Source organism: Xyrauchen texanus, chromosome 1 (assembly GCF_025860055.1).
Source record: "Xyrauchen texanus isolate HMW12.3.18 chromosome 1, RBS_HiC_50CHRs, whole genome shotgun sequence".
NCBI classification, from domain to species: domain Eukaryota; kingdom Metazoa; phylum Chordata; class Actinopteri; order Cypriniformes; family Catostomidae; genus Xyrauchen; species Xyrauchen texanus.
The window spans coordinates 51,691,902-51,713,255 of record NC_068276.1 but is presented as its reverse complement, the minus strand read 5'-3'; the positions used below and the strand labels follow the sequence as shown (position 1 = coordinate 51,713,255).

General features: G+C 37.2%; 1 protein-coding gene across 1 annotated transcript; it reads right to left on the bottom strand.

Annotated features, from left to right (window-relative positions):
- Positions 1-251: 251 nt before the first annotated feature.
- LOC127644335 (cellular tumor antigen p53-like) lies at positions 252-13,886 on the bottom strand. The gene is made up of 11 exons (XM_052127475.1): positions 13,747-13,886; positions 13,062-13,189; positions 12,011-12,071; positions 11,591-11,800; positions 10,226-10,412; positions 3,923-4,035; positions 3,293-3,402; positions 2,360-2,484; positions 1,885-1,994; positions 1,674-1,777; positions 252-1,493 (listed from the first exon to the last, which is right to left on the bottom strand). Exons 2-11 carry the CDS (start codon positions 13,127-13,129, stop codon positions 1,409-1,411), a joined length of 1,173 nt encoding a protein of 390 aa, XP_051983435.1. The 5' UTR covers positions 13,130-13,189; positions 13,747-13,886; the 3' UTR covers positions 252-1,408.
- Between the last annotated feature and the right edge of the window lie 7,468 nt (positions 13,887-21,354).

Sequence of the window (21,354 nt, the reverse complement as noted above, 5' to 3'; positions counted from 1 at the left end):
CTCACCACATTTATCATAATACTTCTTAAGACATGGATTGCACCACTGGAATCGTATGGGTTAATTTAGTATAGTACTTTTATGTGCTTTATTTAGAATTAAATTTCTGGCCACCATTTACTTGCATTGTATGGACCTACAGAGCTGAAATATTATTTTTAAAACATGTGTTTGTGTTCTGCAGAAGTCATTACACTGTATAGTGGGTGTCCTCTAAACCTATTTTTAACGAGATTGAGCCAGTTTCTGCAAACATTTGTTTTTAATTCCATGCTTAACATTTTCTTATTTTAAGTTCAAAAGCCCAAACTACACGGCACATAAGAACATAGCCGAATACATTTTAGCAGCAAAAGTATAGCCTATCAGTGTAATGTTAAATGGTACTAAAAACTGTTAATATTAAACTGCTTTGCTTTATTATTTATAATAAACCAAACACATTACAATTAGCTGCCCAGCTAGGTGTTCCAATAGTTTCCAATACCATTGACCATGATGCTTGCCGTTGAGAAATATTTATAAATGATTACAGTACTCACTGTTGAAAATTATTTCTCAAGATTTAAAGCATGCATTTTTTAGGAAAACATATACAAAACAGAAAGAAAAAAACACCATTATCTGGACACCAGAAGGTCAGCCTTGGATTCATGAGTGGTCCAAGGCTCTCAATAACAACCAAAATGTTTTAGGTACTATGTAACAATTTTCTGGGACAAATGCACACAATTTAACTGCAACATTCGGCAAACCCGGTCAATGTCTGATTGTCATGTTTATGGTTTTATATTACAATTTAAAACCAAATAAATGTATTTTTGTGAAAGGTTTTGTCTGAAAGGTGTCTGGCCACTTAGTTATCTTTGTTATATATTATGGATGCTTTCTGGGACCATGTATAGGCTGAATCCTTGAAAATACTGAAAAGAAGCCAATATACACCATTTTATCTGCTCTGCAGATTATTTCATAACCATTACAAACAAATGCTTTCGTTCATTTTATATTATGTCCATTGTACAGTGCTAAAGGATGTGTTAGGTTTTTTCCATTTCATGCATCCGATCTAATCAGCTTGAAACATAATAACATACAAAACGAGGAAGTGAAACTTTGAATAAACATATGCAAATTCTGGTGAAACTTGAAGGTCTTAACATGAACATAAACGAATAAAGAGGGGAAGAATTATAAGAAACAAAAACACTTTTAAAAAAATCAGCCATGTAAAAAAAAATACAAAATTCAATCAATTTTTAAACTGTGGCAGCGAGTACAAATATAAATAAAAAAATTAAAAATATGATGAATCTCACAGGATTACCACAACTTTGGTAACCCAAAGTTAAATACAGTTGGATTTATATGCAATTAAATGTAACAGCATGACTTTTCAAGACATGTTTTACTCAGAATCACTTTTTCCTTTCAAAAGCAGTTTCTTGCCACTCTTCGGTTGAATGCAAGGTTGCTTGTTCTTGGAGGCATTTCTGTTGGATATACAGAGAAGAAAAAACTCAACTTATTTTGCAAGTAAAAACAAGAGGGAGATATGAGAATGTTAATCAGCATTACCACAATGAACACAAACAGTGCAATTAATGTCAACCTTTGTACATTCATTCTAATTCAAGTATCCAATACAAACAACATGGCTGACTGAGTTGTACCGTTTTTGCCTGTACTTTTCCTGTTCTGTCACAGGCATCACATCCATCAATTCTAAGCTACTATTGATCTTCTTCAACATTTCAAACCTGTCCTTTCCCCGGACCTGGAAAAAAAATTAAGGAATGTAAGAGGATAGCGCTAATGCATTTGCTAAAACACTGAATGCATATAGCATTTAAGAAATCCTTTTAATGTTTCCATGTTACGCACAGGTAGAACGTAAATTTCGTCATCAGTACTGGAGTCGGCCTTCCTCTTCTTACTGGATCCAGGATCAGGTATAGGATGCGGCTCTTTCAACTGATCCTGAATCTGATGTTCTGTTTTGGAGAAAAAGGGTAAAACTGCAGTTACAATTTAAATAATGCATAATTACTGTATAATGCGGCCATTTAAATAATTTGTGCTGAATAATTATTGTGCATGTTATTTAAAATAATAGCATCATAATCAATGTTCGACCCATGATTGCCAGCTGAAACCACCAGCTTAAAAGCAACCTAAACTGGTTTTCTTGTCTTACCCAGTTTAAGCTGATCTCCTAGCAGGTACAGCTAAAAAGTGCCCAGCCCCCATCTAAACCTAACTTACCTGGAGGACCAGCTAACCAGCTTAGGCTAGTTTGTCTTTTTTTTTTTCCCCAGCAGGTTTCTTATTTCCAGTCACCTCATTTCCTTTCTCTTACTTCTCTTTGTCCCAGTAGACTTCTCCCCAGTAATCTTCTTTAGATTCTCTTCCTCAGTTTTGCGGTCACGGCCCGGGCAGGCACAAACCCGGACCTCAAAACATTGCCGACCAAGAACCTGCCCACTGTAAGCATAAGTGAACACAAAACATTCAGCCTTGATATCCAGTAAAAACCAACAGTGACTTTTGCTGTGAGGATAGAGCAGAAACTCTATCGCATGTAACTATATTGCGCGCGCGTGCGTGTGCGCATGTACGTACACACACACCCCCCCTGCCTAATATTGTATGGGTCCCCCTCGTGCTGCCAAAACAGCGCCAACCCGCATCTCAGAATAGCATGAGATGATATTCTTCTTATCACAATTATTGTACAGAGTGGTTATCTGAGTTACTATAGACTTTGTCAGTTCTAAACAGTCTGGCCATTCTCTGTTGACCTCTCTAATCAACAAGGCATTTCCATCCGCAGAACTGAAGCTCACTGAATGTTTTTTGTTTTTGGCACCATTCAGAGTACATTTTAGAGACTGTTGTGTGTCAAAATCTGAGGAGATCAGCTGTTACAGAAATACTCAAACCAGCCCAGCACCAACAATCATCCAAATCACTGAGATCACATTTTCCCCCATTCTGATGGTTGATTTAAACATTAACTGACCCGTAACTGCTCCTGACCCGTATCTGAGTGATTTTATGCACTGCAGCCACACGACTGGCTGCAGTGCATAAATTATGATTGTTGTTTGCTGAGAGTCATAATATCAGAGACGGATACAAGTGGTTACAGGAAAAGCATTTTACGTGCCAGTGTCTCGCCTGACCACTTGTGCTTGGATCACCTGAGATGGATCTTAACACCAGGTGTAAACAGGGCAAGAACAACCAGCAAGACAACAAAACAACCAGCAAGAACACAGCATGGACTTACTCGTATGTCTCCAGGGTCATGATGGTCAGGATTGGCCTCCTACTCATGCCCCCCATGCAACTAGTGTTGCACATGTAGTTCAGCAGTATGGTGGTTCCTACTGAACCCAGCTAGAGAGACAGAGTTAAAGAAACACAAACATTTGCAATGACAGAAATCCATTTCACTGTAAGCAGGATGTGACACACCCAGGGTTCCCACACTTTTTGACCAATACATTTCCATGACTTTTCCAGCTGTAAATAACTATTGAATAAGGATTTATTTTGTTTAGAATTTTATAGAGATTTCCATTTGTATACCAGGTAACACTCTTCCTGAATCATAGATGATAATTCATTGATAAATACACTTTTATAGCTAATAAATGTAATCTATAATTAGCATACAAATGTATCCAATAAGAACCTCAATAGATAGATTGATATTTCACCACTGGCTTACACAAAGGCTTCTCTACAACCACTCACAAATAGTAATTTTCTAGTCAAAGCTATAAAAGAAATTATATTATCTAAAGTTTTTACATATTTAACTTATTTCCATGACTTTTTCAGGACTGGAAATAACCATTTAAAAATGCCATTATATTTCTAGATTTTGCGACATTTTTTCTCAATTCTGTTGTACCTGAGGGGACTCGTAGGGCAGCGTGACACTATGCCTCCTGGTGTGCAGGTCCTCGTGGTACTGGGCTCTCTGACTGCCCTCCACACGCACGAGATGCCTGCGATGAGAAACACCTGAGAAAACAGAAGAGGTCAACCAATATAGACACTACACAGACAAATGAATTTGAACAGCGACCGAACAGTGAATGTACATCATCTCCAAAACTAAACTTTTACTTATTCAACACCTACTTCAACTTTGAATGTACTATATAATAGTTTGCATTATTACATATTGGTGACTATCAAACTTTGCAAATTAACAAATCAAATTATATTTATAATGCCTTCGCAGACAAAGTAAGTTCTGGTGTAAATTTCTGTAGTTCTGGTGTTAAATATATGTCAAAACACATTAATGACAAAGTGCAAAATCAGTACATGGTCTGAAATCATGGTTCATTTGGAAATCGCAACAAACAAACTGACATCAAGTGCTAGGCACACCAGTGTGCAGAGCCATAAACATGAAACTGACAGGAATTAATGGATTTAAATGATCAAGATGATAATATTTCTCTCTAGAAGTATTATTAAACCTAATTGAAATCTATAAGTATCTGGATAACTATATGTTTCCAGTGAAGTAAACACAAGCTCTTATCGTTTTATTATAACATGCGGTTTCATAGAGGTCAGTTGATCTCATTTGTTTAACTCATTTGCATTACATAGTTCACATCCCCATTCAAAATCCTGTAAAATAACATAGTCTGACATTTCACTTTTATATTCTTTTAATGAGAAAAACTAAGCTACAAACACACACAGAGTCTGTGTGTGTGTGTGTGTATTATATATATATATATATATACACACACACACACACACACACACACACACACACACACACACACACACACAGAGTACTTATACATACATATACCTACTGTATATTGAGGATGAGCATGAGTACTCGGACGTGGTAGCAATGTTCGATGTGATTTTGAGGGGTACATTGATTGTCATTGACGTTTCATTGCAACCAAATTGATATACGATGCTGCAATGCTATTGTTATGATCATCAAAAGACTGTAATTAACAGTGTTTTGAACACCTGTCTATGCCAATCTTTTGCTAAATATATTTTATTATCTTTCAAATGTAAGAACTATGACTCGTTAATTGATATTTAATAAAAAATGTTTGTCACTGACTGTAAACCTCCTTGCCCTGGGTGCCAACATGTTTGCGTGACGTAACACACATGCATCTCAAAGAAATGGAAGTTTCCAATTTAGAAGTCTGACAAAGTGTCATTCCGTTGCATTTTCCCCAGTTGAAAGGTGGAAATTGCGACTCTTCCAAGTTGAATGGAATGCTTCACGAATCATCACAGCAACAACAATACGGAGCATCACATTGCAGTAGACTTAACACGCTGCAAAACTGCTCCATAAACCTTCAACTGAAACAAAACACTGCCTTTTTTAGAAACTTTAGCTAGTTCAGTGTCCTGTTATTAAGGAGCTGTTCAAGCCAAATATGTTTGTGTCCCTGCTAGTGCTGCCCTGACCAAAGATTTTCCTAGTCGACTAGTGGTTAGTTTAATACATTAATCGACTAGTTGTCACATGTTTATGATATTACTTCAATACATATATGGTGCATCTAGAAAATATTCACAGCACTTCAATTTTTCAGTTATGTTACAGCCTTATTCCAAAATAGATTAAATTAATTTTCCTCAATTCTACAAACAATACCCCATAATGAAAACATGAAAGAAGTTTATTTGCAATCTTTGCAAATTTATTAAAAAAAATAAATAAATAAAATAAAATAAAAATAACAAAATCACATGTACATAAGTATTCACAGCCTTTGCCATGACACTCAAAATTAAGCTCAGATGCATCCTGTTTCCACTGATCATCCTTGAGATGTTTCTACAACTTGATTGGAGTCTTTACCTGTGGTAAATTCAGTTGATTGGACATGATTTGGAAAGGCACACACCTGTCTATATAAGGTCCCACAGTTAACAGTGCATGTCAGAGCACAAACCGAGCCATGAAGACCAAGGAATTGTCTGTAGACCTCCGAGACAGGATTGTATTGAGGCACAGATCTGGGGAAGGGCACAGAAAAATTTCTGCAGCATTGAAGGTCCCAATGAGCACAGTTGCCTCCATCATCCATAAATGGAAGTTTGGAAGCACCAGGACTCTTCCTAGAGCTGACCGCCTGGCCAAACTGAGCGATCGGGGGAAAAGGGCCTTAGTCAGGGAGGTGACCAAGAACCTGATGGTCACTCTGACAGAGCTCCAGCGTTTCTCTGTGGAGAGAGGAGAACCTTCCAGAAGAACAACCATCTCTGCTGCAACCATCTCTGCTGCACTCCACCAATCAGGCCTGTATGGTAGAGTGGCCAGACGGAAGCCACTCCTCAGTAAACGGCACATGACAGCCCACCTGGAGTTTGCCAATAGGCACCTGAAGGACTCTCAGACCATGAGAAACAAAAATTGAACTTTTTGGCCTGAATGGCAAGCGTCATGTCTGGAGGAAACCAGGCACCGCTCATCACCTGGCCAATACCATCCCTACAGTGAAGCATGGTGGTGGCAGCATCATGCTGTGGGGATGTTTTTCAGCGGCAGGAACTGGGAGACTAGTCCGGATCGAGGGAAAGATGAATGCAGCAATGTACAGACACATAATTGATGAAAACCTTCTTCAGAGTGCTCTGGACCTCAGACTGGGGTGAAGGTTCATCTTTCAACAGGACAACGACCCCAAGCACACAGCTAAGATAACAAAGGAGTGGCTACGGGACAACTCTGTGAATGTCCTTGTGTGGCCCAGCCAGAGCCCAGACCTGAACCCAATTGAACATCTCTGGAGAGATCTGAAAATGGCTGTGCACCGACGCTCCCCATCCAACCTGATGGAGCTTGAGAGGTCCTGCAAAGAAAAATGGGAGAAACTGCCCAAAAATATGTGTGCCAAGCTTGTAGCATCATACTCAAAATGACTTGAGGCTGTAATTGGTGCCAAAGGTGCTTCAACAAAGGATTGAGAAAAAGCTGTGAATACTTATGTACATGTGATTTTATTTCATTTTTTATAAATTTGCAAAGATTTCAAACAAACTTCTTTCATGTTGTCATTATGGGGTATTGTTTGTAGAATTGAGGAAAATAATGAATTTAATAAATTTTGGAATAAGGCTGTAACATAACAAAATGTGGAAAAAGTGAAGCGCTGTGAATACTTTCCGGATGCACTGTATATATTGCAGGGGCATCAGAAAATGGTTTGAGTTCAAGGGCTGAGAAAGAATGTTAGAAGTAACATTACTAACACTGTTCTACAGTACAGAGAAATACTAGACCGTAATAATGAGCCTTTAAAATACAAATTGTACATGCGCACACACGAAGCGAGCTGCAGCGACACCAGAAAAAGCGGTAATGAGTCTGAATTTAAAAAACAAACTAGCAAGGACACTGTCTGAACATTTTGTTAATTTATAGAGAAATGCACATTAGGGTTGTGCCGACAGACGATGATCTCGGGGATGGTGATGGTCAGAGTGATCGCCAATAGCTGATGCCTTGAACCATGTCAAGATGATATTTGACCCTCTTTCCCCCCCATTTAATATTGATTCAATTATATTAGGCTATTATAATTATTAATTTAATATTACAAATAACTTGCCCGTAGATATACAGATACGCGCTTGAAGAAACACTTAAATTATATTATTAAGAACAGCCACTACGCTACCATGAGGACTTCAAGTGCATTGGGAATTGGACATTCCAAATTGGGGAGAATTTTTATTTTTTTTAAAAACTAAAATAAATACAACACATAAAAATTTTTAAATAAAACTTTGAAATTAAGGTGTCTTGCTTTATTGTGTAGGCTTACCCCTAACCCTGCTTAACAAAAATTACCCCATAGTACCACCTAGCTTCCAACCAGCGGTAATTCCAGTGTGTCAGTTTCCTGTGGGTTTTTTTTTTTTTTCTGTGACCAACCAACCAAAACTTGGTCGACCAAGACTCTTCCCATTGACTAACTTGGTAAACTAATAGGGAGCAGCCCTAGTGTCTGCTCACAACCATTCAACCATTACAGATGTGTGTCTTTTGACAACTGTCACATTTCACAGTTTTGAACATCTCTCACAGAAGCGCAGCATTTTTAGATGCCATATTAAAAAGAACTTCAAATGTACACGTTTAGAGATGCTCTCAGCGCTCTCCTCTATTCGTTGTGGCATCTTGCCTTTTTGTGTGAGAACGCATTTGTTGTCAACGGTTACTGGAAGAAATGCTTTAGCCCAGTGGTTCTCAACTCCGTTCCTGGAGGCCTCCCAACACTGCACATTTTGTACTGTATATCTCCTTTTTTGACGCACAGAATTCAGGTCTTGAAGTCTCACTAACGAGCTGATGAGTTGAGTATATGGAGGTGTGTATAAGGGAGATATCCAAAATGTGTAGTGTTGGGGGGCATCCAGGAACAGGGATGGGAACCACTGCTAGACAATAGCTATATTGTTTATGTAGTTAAAAAAAAAAACTTCTCTTAAAAGTCACCAGAACTGAATGTTTTGGTGTTTTTGCAACAACAACCCAAAAAAATGTGCATACACCCTGGATATAAATGTATATTAGTACGATTTCTGAGCGTACCATCCAATGAAATCCTGCAGGTGCCATGTTTCAAACAGCTAGTCAGAGCGCAGCTAAATGGAACAGATTGCAGCATCTTCCAAACTGAACTTCAACTTAACATGCATGTTAAAGACACAATATTTATGGCGTCTCCTGTTAAGCCAACCGCAATTTAAAAATAGACGATTCAGACGGTCTCTAAAAAAAACTGGTGCACACTGTAAGGAAGTCGACTAACAAGTTAACATAAGACACTTTATTGTCAGCACTTTTCAGTGTAACAAAGACATTCAATACCACTGCTTTTCAGCAGCACGAATGAACTAACAGGGTGCTTTTCAGCTCTACATGAACACACAGCTTCATTGGTCTCTCCCTCTCCCGGAGTCTCTCACATACTGTTAAGGCTGCAATCACCCACAGCTGGGCGAGATAATCTGCTGCAGGTGTCCAACCCTGCCCAGCTCTCCACACACACTTACTAAGATCACTACAGTAACCTGTAGTGGCATATTGTGCACATTCTTTCATTGACTTATGCAGAGAATCTTCACATGACAAAATATGATATTATATTTTGATAATGCAATCTTTGTACATTTTGTAACAGATTATATTATAACAGCCTATAATAATGAATAGAAGATACACTGGAACAATGCAGCACCAAAAGATGTTTGTCAGACATGTTATTATATAGTTATGTACATGTCATTGCTCCTAAAGTAATCAAGTAGACATAATGACCAAAATGCCCATCCCTACTATATATACATATTTACAGTATACATATATATATACAGTATGTGATCCATACATATATTATATACATGTACAGTATATACTGAAGATTAATAAAATCTTGTTTTATAACATATCCTAAATCTTACCTCAAGAACAGGTGGAGCAACCAAATGAAGCACTGACTAAGCCCTTAGCGTGAACTCTACGTTAGAGCCCGACCGATATGGGATTTTTGAGACCGATACCGATTTTGGAGGGGGGGTATTCACAGATTACCGATATATTGGCGATATAGTTCATTTTTGAGCTGGAATGAATACAGATGTTTTCTATGTGGGTTGTGCACTGATTTTGCACCAATATGACTAATATCTGCCTCTGCCAGAAAGCTTACAATGGGGCCCTGGTTGGATCTTTCTGCAGGACAATGACCCAAAACAAACATCAAAATCATCACAAAATGGTTCACGGACCACAAAATTAAGGTTCTGCCATAGCCATCCCAGTCCCCTGACCCTCATAGACAATTTGTGGGGTGAAACAAAGAGGAGAGTCTACCAACATGGACCTCTGAATTTGAAGGATCTGGAGAGATTCTGTATGGAGGAATGGTCTCAGATCCCTTGCCAGGTGTTCTCCAAACTCATTTGGCATTATAAGAGAAGACTCAGAGGTTATCTTGGCAAAGGGAGGTTGCAAAAAGTATTGAATATTTATGTATTTATTAAGTATTGACAATAATTATGGCCAATGTGTTTTGGAATTATTTATTTAATAACATTTTTGGCCCCCATTTTTGTGTTAAAACTCCAACATTATATTCTTCAGTAAAAATGTCTGTTACTAGAGTTGTAAAGAAGTTCAATAGTTATACACACAAACCTTCATTGTTCTCAGCAATGCTCTGGTGGTGCGGGCAGCGGATTACCACCTCTGAAACATGCTCAGATTTTTTATAAATCACAGTTAATCTAAGCAAAGCTCCAGGAGGTGGCTCTCTGCCAACCAACACATCCACTGGGCAGGTTTTGGCCAGTTGGCAGTACAGCTTATTCAGCATTGGCGAATACTGTGGAGAAGACATGATGAGGGTCACAGGTCAGTTCACACAATTCTAATCATTTAAGCAAAAGAAAACAGCAATAGAAATCACCAAAAACAAATCAAATTTAACATTTTACATAATTTCAAACAAGCAGCTTACATTGTTTTAGCCAATATACAGAAGATGGTTCACTTTGTTCATGACATATTTTAGGTTAATAAGAGTAGTGTTGGGGGTCGGGGGGCTGCATCAGCCTGTCATTCAAAAACGGAGCACCGTCTTCCAATGGCTTTTTTTAACCCATTCGTAGCCAATACAAATGCAGCCTCAGAACATGTCTAGTAGTGTTGTAAGGGGTTGTAAAGTGCTGACTTCAGAGCTAATCTTCATTATCGCTAAAGTTTTTGCAGAACAAGTTGCTAAGAATGAACTAGACCTCAGTGCAGATACCCAGATCATTTAGGAAATGATAAACGTAACAAACCTCTCACTATCGCTTCATGTTGTCTACACATTCATGTGAGGCACTGTCAACAGACTGTCATCTCGACTCTGTGAAGTATCTGTACTATATAGACGCTTGTTTTTTGTCAATTTTTACAAATGTAATACCTTACACATTACCCACTAAGAAAAAACACAGACACAAGTGAAAACACTGGAGATGAGAAACTGAAAACGGTTGAATCATGAAACACTTCCACATTCAGGAAAAAGGTGGATAGGATGATAGATTTACACGCAACGAACCTCATTCATGAAATACAAGCAGAACTAATGTGTGTAATTATTCGTACCTTTGAATTGAACGCAACAATTTATGCAAGAATGGATTTGTTCTACTTGAGTTTCATGAATGAGGCCCAATGAATGCAATTAATGTTTTATTTTAAAATGAGTATAACTACATGGATAGGCTTTTAACAGTGGAATGCTTAAAATCTCTTTTGCATCAAATTTTGTGTTCAGATCATTCTCACTGATTTTTATTGCCGATTCCTAAAGTAAATAAAGGCTGAAAAAAAAAAAAATGTCGGAAATGTACAATAAAACAAATAAAAATGTAAGCAGAGCATGTAAAAATCTGAACTACTGGCCCAGTAGGGCCAGCCGAAAAAAATCCTTATTTTTGAGCAGTGTAGACATATGACAACATTTGCACAGGCCATATACCCTATAGGATAGTGTTTCTCATCACTCACAGTGGATGTAGCAGATTTTGTCATGCTGGACTGATTAAAGCATAATTGGAAGCCATATTCGCCTGGATAGTCTGTGGTGGTGGGGACTACATTGGCAGAAGGGGGTTGGTTTTCAACAACTGGTGCCTCCTCAGCAGGTGTAACGTCACCATCATTGTTTATCGGGAGATCCAGATCAAATCCCTCAGTGAATGGGCCATCAGGCAGCGCCTGCGGTAGTGCAGAGGAGTTCAAATTTAGGAGATAACTTTGGGTGCTCATGTACTAGTTTTATATTTCATTCGGTTTTGGAATTATAGCAATAAATGACAAGAATCAGCAACTATTAACATTAAAAGATAAGCATTCAAACTATAAATCATATTCAAATGTAACAGCTAGTTTAAAGTGCATAATGAGAAAGTTAAAGCAACAGCTTACAGCACTAAGCCAAGCATCACTGTTTGCTCGAGGCAGCTCCATGACCAATTGTCTAAATGCTCTATGGAAGAAAAATGGATTACAGGATCATTTTCACATGCAGCGAGTATACTGTATGTAACTAATGCAATATTGTTGTGTCTATGCTTCTTTAGATCTCTTTTTCTATTAAGTTAGTTCCAGTCCTCGAATCAAATGCAAATTCCATGTGCATTCTGCGAGTTCAAAAGACATTCAAAAAGTTGGGCTGAGCACGTTCATTGCTCGAGAACTCGTGTCCTTGTACGCACTGCCGTGAGAAGTGCAGAGTAATCTTAGTTTATCATTTCTTTAAAAATATGCAGTGAAACAACAATTGTGTTTTAAAATATGATTATTTAAAAACATCAAATCAAAGTTTTGTGGTGTAACCAACATATAGGCAGCCATTATTTTTTTTATGTTTACAAAAAAATCATAAAACTGAGCAAACCATTTTAGACTCTATAAAGATTTGGAAAAATATCTGATATTTATACTATTTTTATGGAAGGTCACATTTTGTTATAGCCATTTGGTATAATCCTGAGAAAACTTCTCTATATTTTTTATTTAAAATTCATGATTTTCATGAATCATGACCTTGAGAAATGTGTTTGAAAACTTGTATAAATTAATTATTAAGTTGTTTATACTCTTGTGTATTCAAGGTTTTTACCTGGTTACACCAAATAAATTTTTTAAAGTCATTAAAAATAAATATTTTTGTCACAAATTCATGATTTTTAAATATAAGTTTTTTTTTTTTTTGAGTATTCAAGTTTTTTAAGTTTTAGGATTTTGTTGTTTAAAAACAGATTGGACACAAAGATTACCGGTACATCTCTAAAAACATGACACGCGTTTTTTTTTTTTTTTATAATTTTTTTTACACCTCAGACAACCTAATTGGTCATTAACCCATATAGAACAACAGCACTACTGCTAACGTGATACTTCTTAAAATGTCCTATTTAAATACTAAAATATTTTTGGTAGTTTAAAACGGCTCATTAGGTAACATGTAACTTACATGTCCTCCCACAACTCATTGAAATTGCCCTGGCTCATGGGCAGCTCCATTAGGTCCTTGTCACTCATGATGGCTCAGTTACCCTGCAGACTGTTCACAGACACTAGGGGGCGCCAGAGACTGCAAAACTGAAAAAAGCAAGCGGCAAAGACAGAGAAGTATAGAGTGGAAAAATCTGAATACATAGACAAATCGGTACAGATCAAGTTAATATCGTTAATCGGTGCTGTGATTTGGTGATTGCGGGGGTAAAAATCCACTTAATGTGAATCAACCCCCACTAGGTTTGGTTTTCGGGAACTTTCACAAGCACTCAACACCAAAACAAAGAAAACAGACACACTTGACGTCACGTGTGATGTCTCCTAAAGCAAGACATCTCATGGGAACTGTTGAAAAAGAGGCGTCCCGCGTGTTGAGTTGTACACAAGAAAACAAATCTGCTCTCTGGAGATGAAATACAGGCCCTAATCAAGGGCGAATCTCTTAATCATTATAATAAAACAACACGTTGAATCGTCAGATAGCCAGTATAAAACATGCCGTGCTAACAACAATCATATTGGCTTACTAGTTAGACAGCTCATGTTTATTTCGGGTTTTGTTAAATAGTTAAGATTATATGGCAGATTATAACTTCAAAACGTGTGAGCTAATCAATCAGCGTATCAATCTGGATCAATACCTCGCCTCCCAGAGAAGCTCCGTTCCCAAATCTCTTAACGCGTCACCCTTTCTATCTTGAAAGATCTTCGTTTAGGATCTTGCGGAAAGTCTACACGTGTTATCTTAACAAAGGCCGTCTCACTTGAACTTCCCTAATTTATAAAAGTGAAACAGTGGTGCGGTCACGTGACTGGTGGCGCGTCATTTGAATTCGAGATCGTGAACAATGTTGTCATTATGTTAATCGATTTGTGCAATATAATCACGGCCTGTAACCACATATATGTGTTAATATCACTGATCTATATGATCAGTGGTTAATATGCGTTATTAATAAACATTTTATATCCTTTCGTATATGCTAAAATTATAATTTTCTTGCCCCATGACTTTAAAAAAAAAAAAAACATTTATTATAAAAATATATTTATTTAAATTATTTCGATTATTTTTCATCTTTAACTTATTTATGTATACATTTTGGATGGGTTTTTTTTATTTATTTATTTATTTTATTTGGTTATTTTTTCCATCAACGGTACTTGTGTTTATGATTTTATTCATAAATTGTTTGAACTTATTTAACATTTATAAATATATATATATATATATATATATATATATATATATATATATATATATATATATATATATATATAAAAATAAAAAAAAAAAACACCCACAGTTTTACCACCATTTGTGGACGTTTTAGCACAATGTGTTGACTTTTCAGACGGTCACTTACCCACCGTAGGCAAATTTTCCAACTTATAATTCACAATGTTAAATTGGCGATCTGGAACGATTTCACAGTGACGCCATCTGTCCAGCTTAAATACGGGACAAATCGTGTCCCGTATTGATTCAGTAAGGGATGCGTAATTTTATCTTTAAATACGGGGCTATCCTGTATTTTACTGCAGGGGTGGCACCCCTATTTACAATAGAAGTGAATGGGGCCAGTTTGTAAATGCTAAAATGCACTCTGTTTCAAAAGTAGGCTGTAGCCACAAGATGTAAACATTAAACGTGTTAACATTAAATTAATGTACTAAAATCACTTACTAACCTTATCTGTGTAATGTTACAGCCTATCCAATAATAAAACTTCATTGCCATGATGACAATGATACCGGTAATCCTGATATAGTATGAATGAAATGACAATGAAACCCGGTAACCCTTTTATCACATTAAAATCATGTTAGCCACGTATAATGTTTACAACTTGTTGCTATACTTTTAAAACAATGTGTATATTAGCTTTTATGGACTAGTCCCATTCACTTCCATTGAATGTCACTTATGGTGTGTTCACGTCATGACAGAATTAATTACATATTTATGCATTTGGCAGACGCTTTTATCCAAAGCGACTTACAGTGCAATTATTACAGGGACAATCCCCCCAGAGCAACCTGGAGTTAAGTGCCTTGCTCAAGGACACAAAGGTGGTGGCCGTGGGGTTAGAACCACTGATCTATATATATAGATCAGTGGTTAGAACCTGTGACCTGATTAACCTGTCACCTTCTGATTAACAGCCCTGTGCTTTAGCCACTACACCACCACCACTCCACTAATTACAAGATTCCGACTTGCAAAAAGTGTTCACGTCTTCATAGAACTCGTAAATACAAGTCGTTAACTCTGAATTCTCTGAAAGCTCCGACTTGACATTTGTGACATCACGTAAAAAGAACCAATTTGTCTGTGGCCTCAACAGGTAAAGGTAGTGAACACATATACTGTGTCTCCTTTCCGAGGCTTGTCGGCCACATACGTCATCAAGGCTGTCTCGTTTCAGAAAAGAGAGTAGGACACACCGAATGCAGCCTTTGAATACGACCTTCATTCACAGGAATTTGGAGAATGCAAGAGGTGTAACCTTCGTGGGCACTCACAACCCACAATTCTTTGCTTCAACGAAAATTAACATGATTTGTCTAAAAAATGACACCAGTTTGCTCAAAATATGATGTTCAAACGTGAGTAATGTTAAATCCCAAGTTTAAGTACCTCAGTAGATGGGTGCAGAGTATATGTTTAATGATAGTAATATATAAATATAATAAAGTATTTTGAATTTACCACACATCCAAATTCCCCAGATCTCAATCCAATTGGCACGTGAAGCATTTACATGTTTCCATTGATTATGGTATAAATATTGGTACCAATATTGGGGGTTGTACTTGCTTGTTTTGATTATTGGAAACTACGCCCCAGGATGTGCTGGACAACAAGTCCGATCCATGGAGGCCCCACCTTGCAATTTACAGGACTTAAAGGATCTGCTGCTAACATCTTGGTGCCAGATACCACATGCCACCTTCAGAGGTCTTGTGGAGTCCATGCCTCGATGGACCAGAACAGTTTTGGCGGCACAGAAGGGACCTATACGATATCAGGCAGGTGGTTTTAATGTTGTGGCTGATCGGTGTATGTTGACGCTGCTCAGTGAATGGTGATTGAGGCTGTCAGTCCCTAACATTCGCTACAGTCTCTATATTTTCCAAAATCTCTCTTTTCGTGTTCCACAAAAGATAGAAAATCATACAGGATTGGAAAGACATGAGATTGAGTAAATGATGACAGAATTTTCATATTTGGCTGAACTATCTCTTTAAGGCTTGTCAGGATATTTCTTCCCTTTGTGCCAACAGAAGCAGCATAATTATAATTCATATATAGAAAAAATTATTCCCACCACACCATTATGCTTGTCATTGTGTATGGCTTATATGCTCCTTACAGTTTTAAATTATCTTTATATAATTTTGTCAAATCAGTTATCACTCTCATCCTTGTGATCATCATCTGAAATTAACATTCTGTACTGTTTGTTTATATATTTGATTGAAAATCTATTTTTTTTGGGGGGGGGGTGTCTGATGCTAAAATACCTTTTTGTACTTTAATGCATAGTATAGATGAATCACATATCTATTCTTAAAGGAAGTGTTATTATCAAATTTGATGAGAAGTGATCAAAGAAAATTAGCCTTTTCAACACTTATTGTCATGAGGTTAAATATTAAAACCAAAGGTCCTCCATCATCTGACTTTGGGTGTCATCTGTTTGACCAAGTCACACGGTCATATCGTGTTTGAGATTGTGTTTGCTCTTGTTACCACCCACTTGATCCAATGAACTTACTTCAATTTGCTTTTACCCTCCAGACATTCAGCCAAACCCATTCTGCTGATCACACTGCTCACACCACGGAGCATTACCTTAAAGGGATAGGTTATGCAAAAATAGAAAATTCTGTAATCATTTACTCACCCTCATGTTGTTCCAAATTCACAATGGGTGATCAAGAAAATGACCTGGTCCTATTTTACTCTAAAATGAAAAGGAAAAAAATACAAACGATATGTAGAAAATGAGCCCTGCTTTTAGTGCCATTAATATTTAAGACAGTTACATAAATTTTAACCCCCAATTCTCATTAGCGCAAGACAAAAAAAGATGGTCATTATGATATTCCCATTACTGCAATGTGAAAAAAAATTATACATCAAATATTAAGTGGTAAAGTTAGAAAAAAAATGAAAAAGGTTCAAGGCATTTCTAGTACAGAAGTTAAAAAGCATTTATTGTTGATTGGCTGATCACATTGGGACATTAACATTTTTAAAGACCAGTAGCTGCACACTGATGAATTTCAGCAAACAGCCTTCTTCAGAGTGTGTCAGAAAACATTATTAATGTCCTAATGTGACTAGCAATCAACAATAAATGTTTTTTTTAACTTTTGTACTAGAAGTGCCTTGGACTTTTTTTTTTTCTAATTTTCATGATTGAAACCCAAAGAGCAACTTCTGGGATTACTACAAGAGCTCTCTCCAGCAAGTAGTGTTCCAAGATGTTTTCTTTCTGACCTGACCTGATAAAATAGTAAAGTATTTATACATCATAGTAGCACTCTCTTGTTGCCTTTCATTTTCACTGATTTAAAAGAAAAAAGATTGAGCAATAACGTCTTTTTTACTGTAATACAGTAAATCATTGAAAACGATAAGAATAGTGAATGTAAAATGTCTGGATGTATTATGGGAATGAGAATTTGGGTAAAATGTGTCCTTAAAGGGACAGTTCACACAAAAAGAACAATTCTCTCATTATTTACTCACCCTCATGATATCCCAGGAGTGCATGACTTTCTTTCTTCAGCAGAACACATTTGAAGAAGAAAAAAAAGAAAAATATCTCAGCTCGGTAGGTCCTTAAAATGCAAGTTGATAGTGATCTGATTTTTGAAGCTCCAAAAATTAACTTTTACATTTATGCATTTGGCAGACGGGTTTATCCAAAGTGACTTACAGAGCCCTTATTACAGGGACAATCCCCAACATGGAGTTAAGTGCCTTGCTCAAGGACACAATGGTGGTGGCTGTGGGGATCGAACCAGCGACCTTCTGATTAACAGTTTACCAGTTATGTGGTTTAGACCACTACACCACCACCACACCACAAATCACAGATAGTCACCATAAACATCATTCAGTGATGTCCAGTGGTTAAATGAATGTCTTCTAAAGCGATACGATTGCTTCTTGTGTGAAAAAATATTAATATTTAAGTACTTTTTAACAATAAACCGTCACTTCCGGTAAGCTTCACAAGAGGGTAGAGATGCAGTCGTAATCTCACGTTCTCCACTCAGTTGAGCACACAAGTACACCATTGTGAGTAAAGAAACAGATAATAATAGATCTAAATGAAAACCAATAAAGCTTCTTTACAGTGTTTCTCCTCACTTTTAAACAGCGCTGCTCTTCCAGCTGTGGTGCGTCAGTTCTTGTGTTTCAAATGCCAATGCAATTACGCCACACACGTGTACCGCTTCTGACTGGAAGCAAGATTTAGACTTAAAAGGTAATTAAATATAGATTTTTTTTTGCACAAAAGTGATCGTGTCACTTTAGACGACATTACTTTAAACGCTGGAGTCGTATCGATGACCTTTATGCTGACTGTCTGTGATTTTTGGAGCTTCAAAAGAGAAATCTCTATTCACTTGCATTTTAAGGACCTTCTGAGATATTTTTCTTTATTTTTCTTCAAATATGTTCTGGTGAATAAAGAAAGCCATACACAAATGGGAAAGCATGAGGGTGAGTATATAATGGGAGAATTTTTATTTTTTGATTAACTATCCCTTTAAAATAATGTCACAGTTCTGAAAAGTCTTAAATGTAGGCTTCATTTTCTTTAATCAAAACATATTGTTTGTATTGATTTGGGCTTAAATATGACCAGGATGTTTTCTTGACATTGTTGTTAATTGTTAGGGAGAAGCCTCAGTCACCATTCACTTTATTGCATCTTTTTCATACAAAAATGTAATGGTTACTTTGTCTGTGGCTGTCCCTGGACTGATAGCGAAACTTTCAACGTTGCCCCCCCATCAGAAGTGCCCCCATCAAAGATTGCATCCTAATACCATTCCTGGATGGTGCGTAAATAATGACAAAAATCTTCATATTTGGGTAAACTATCCCATTAATAATTCTTAGTTTAATTCACCCACGCAGAGAAGAACTCATACTCATCTAAACAGGTATTTGAATACTTTTCTACAGGAGCATGTATTGGAACTTAATCAAAATGTCAGATAAATATGCTGTCTGCATGGAGCAGTAAATACGCATTATTGGACTCCCTGAACTGCAGCAGACATGGTGTTCGCCTATAAGGGATCTTGTTTCTCTAGGTTTAGTGAGTGAAGCACTCATAACTCTGGCTGGGGCCCTTACTTCACCTGACAGATGTCAGATTCAACCACTCTCTCTAAGCTAGAATCATCAGAAATCAAGGAGGGAGGGAGTAAGATGGAAACGAGACAAGGGAGGGTGAGAAAGTGGTGTGAGTTGGGGGGGTGTTAACCTATAGGGGGTGTGTGGTGGGTTTGTTAGGGAGGGCTATTAAATTGAGAGAACGACGTCAGACATTTTTCCATTGCATTGCTTACTGTTTCTGTGTTACAGCACAGATGAGACTCTATCCCCTGGCTTCATAAATCTGACCTAAAAAAAGACACACACACACCTAAAGAAGATATAAATGGTATAGTCCACAATTGAGAAACACCTGTTGCCTGTGGGGGGATACTTTTCATGTGACCTGGAAATGGGTTTGCTGGGGAGGGGGTTATAGGCAGAGTTTGTGAACCCTGAGGCATGTATTCAAAAATATAAGGGATATATGAGCTATGAAAAGCTGGACAATGGAGACTAGGTCATCCCAGTTTCCCAGTCTTGGCGAGTGCTGCTGAGTTCTAAACATTCAAGGTGGGCAGGTGGCTCACTTTACTCAGCTAACTGTGCCTGTGATGATTATGATGGAAGTGCATCTTTTAAAATTATCATATGCTCAAATAATAGTTTCATCCCTTAGGTGAGGATATACAGAATTCTTAATGTCCCAAAAGTTTATTAATGTTTAACTTCATAGTTATAATTACTCTCAGCTTTTGGGTTGTACACTCACCCCTGTGTTGTTATAAGCCCATATGAATTTTTCTTGGCACAAACAGAGAAATTGTGAAAAAAAGATTGTGCTCATTGATGTCATACAATGGCAGTTTATGGTGACCTCCTCTTCAAGCTTCAAAACAGTGCAACAGTATAATTCAGAAGTCTAATATATTATTCCATGAGACCCATGATTGTTATGAAAGCATACAATAAGGTTTGATTGAAACAAACTGAAATCTAATGCATCATTTAGTGAAACTGTTGGCCAACCGTTGCTCTCTTCTGCACGTTCACGACAGGGCACAAGAGCAACAGTTAAACTCAACGTGGTTTAGTGAAAACTTGTTTTGTTTATCTAAAAACAGGTCTGCCACAGCGATACTAACAGAACTCAACATATCTGCACACAAACCGGAGAACAGATCTTATTAAACATGTCTGATGAGTTTCTGGTTGGAGAATAGATGCATTTCTATGCCCAGCCTTCTTTGTTTGAAACAGGGTACTCAGAAATCAAATTTTGAGGGACTGAAGAGGCTGAATGCAGCCACAGACACACTTTGTCCAGATCAGACACCAAACAACACGCAATAAAAGGTATCTTTTCTATGTTAATCAGAGTTTTTTGTCCTAACAAGTTGTGACGAGTGAGGGACATTCTATCGATCACTTGATTTCTGTTTTCGGCATTATGCCAGGTAAGCCCGTCCGCTGTGAACTGGCACTGGTCCAAAATCATTCTCATAACAGCATATTGAAGCCAGCATCTCAAGAGCCCGTAGAGAATAAAGGAAATGCAACATTTAGTAGTGAACTTTAAATTGCCCTCATTCTCACACCATTATATGTAGGAAATAACATATATAATTTAGAGATGTGGACGGGATCAGTTAAAATGCATGCATTCTACCACCATTATATGTAAGATATTTGGTATGCTAAATTTAGGATGAATTTAGGGTCTTGAAATATGTGAGCTATGGACTAACTTAAACTGTCCTTATTGTACCTTATTAGGTAATGAAATGTATAATGGAATTAGTTGCGTTCAACATCCATTATAAATTATATAAATGACAAATAACTAGATTATTTGTCTCAATAGATTCTCCACCATTAAAATTGTGATACAACAATTTGT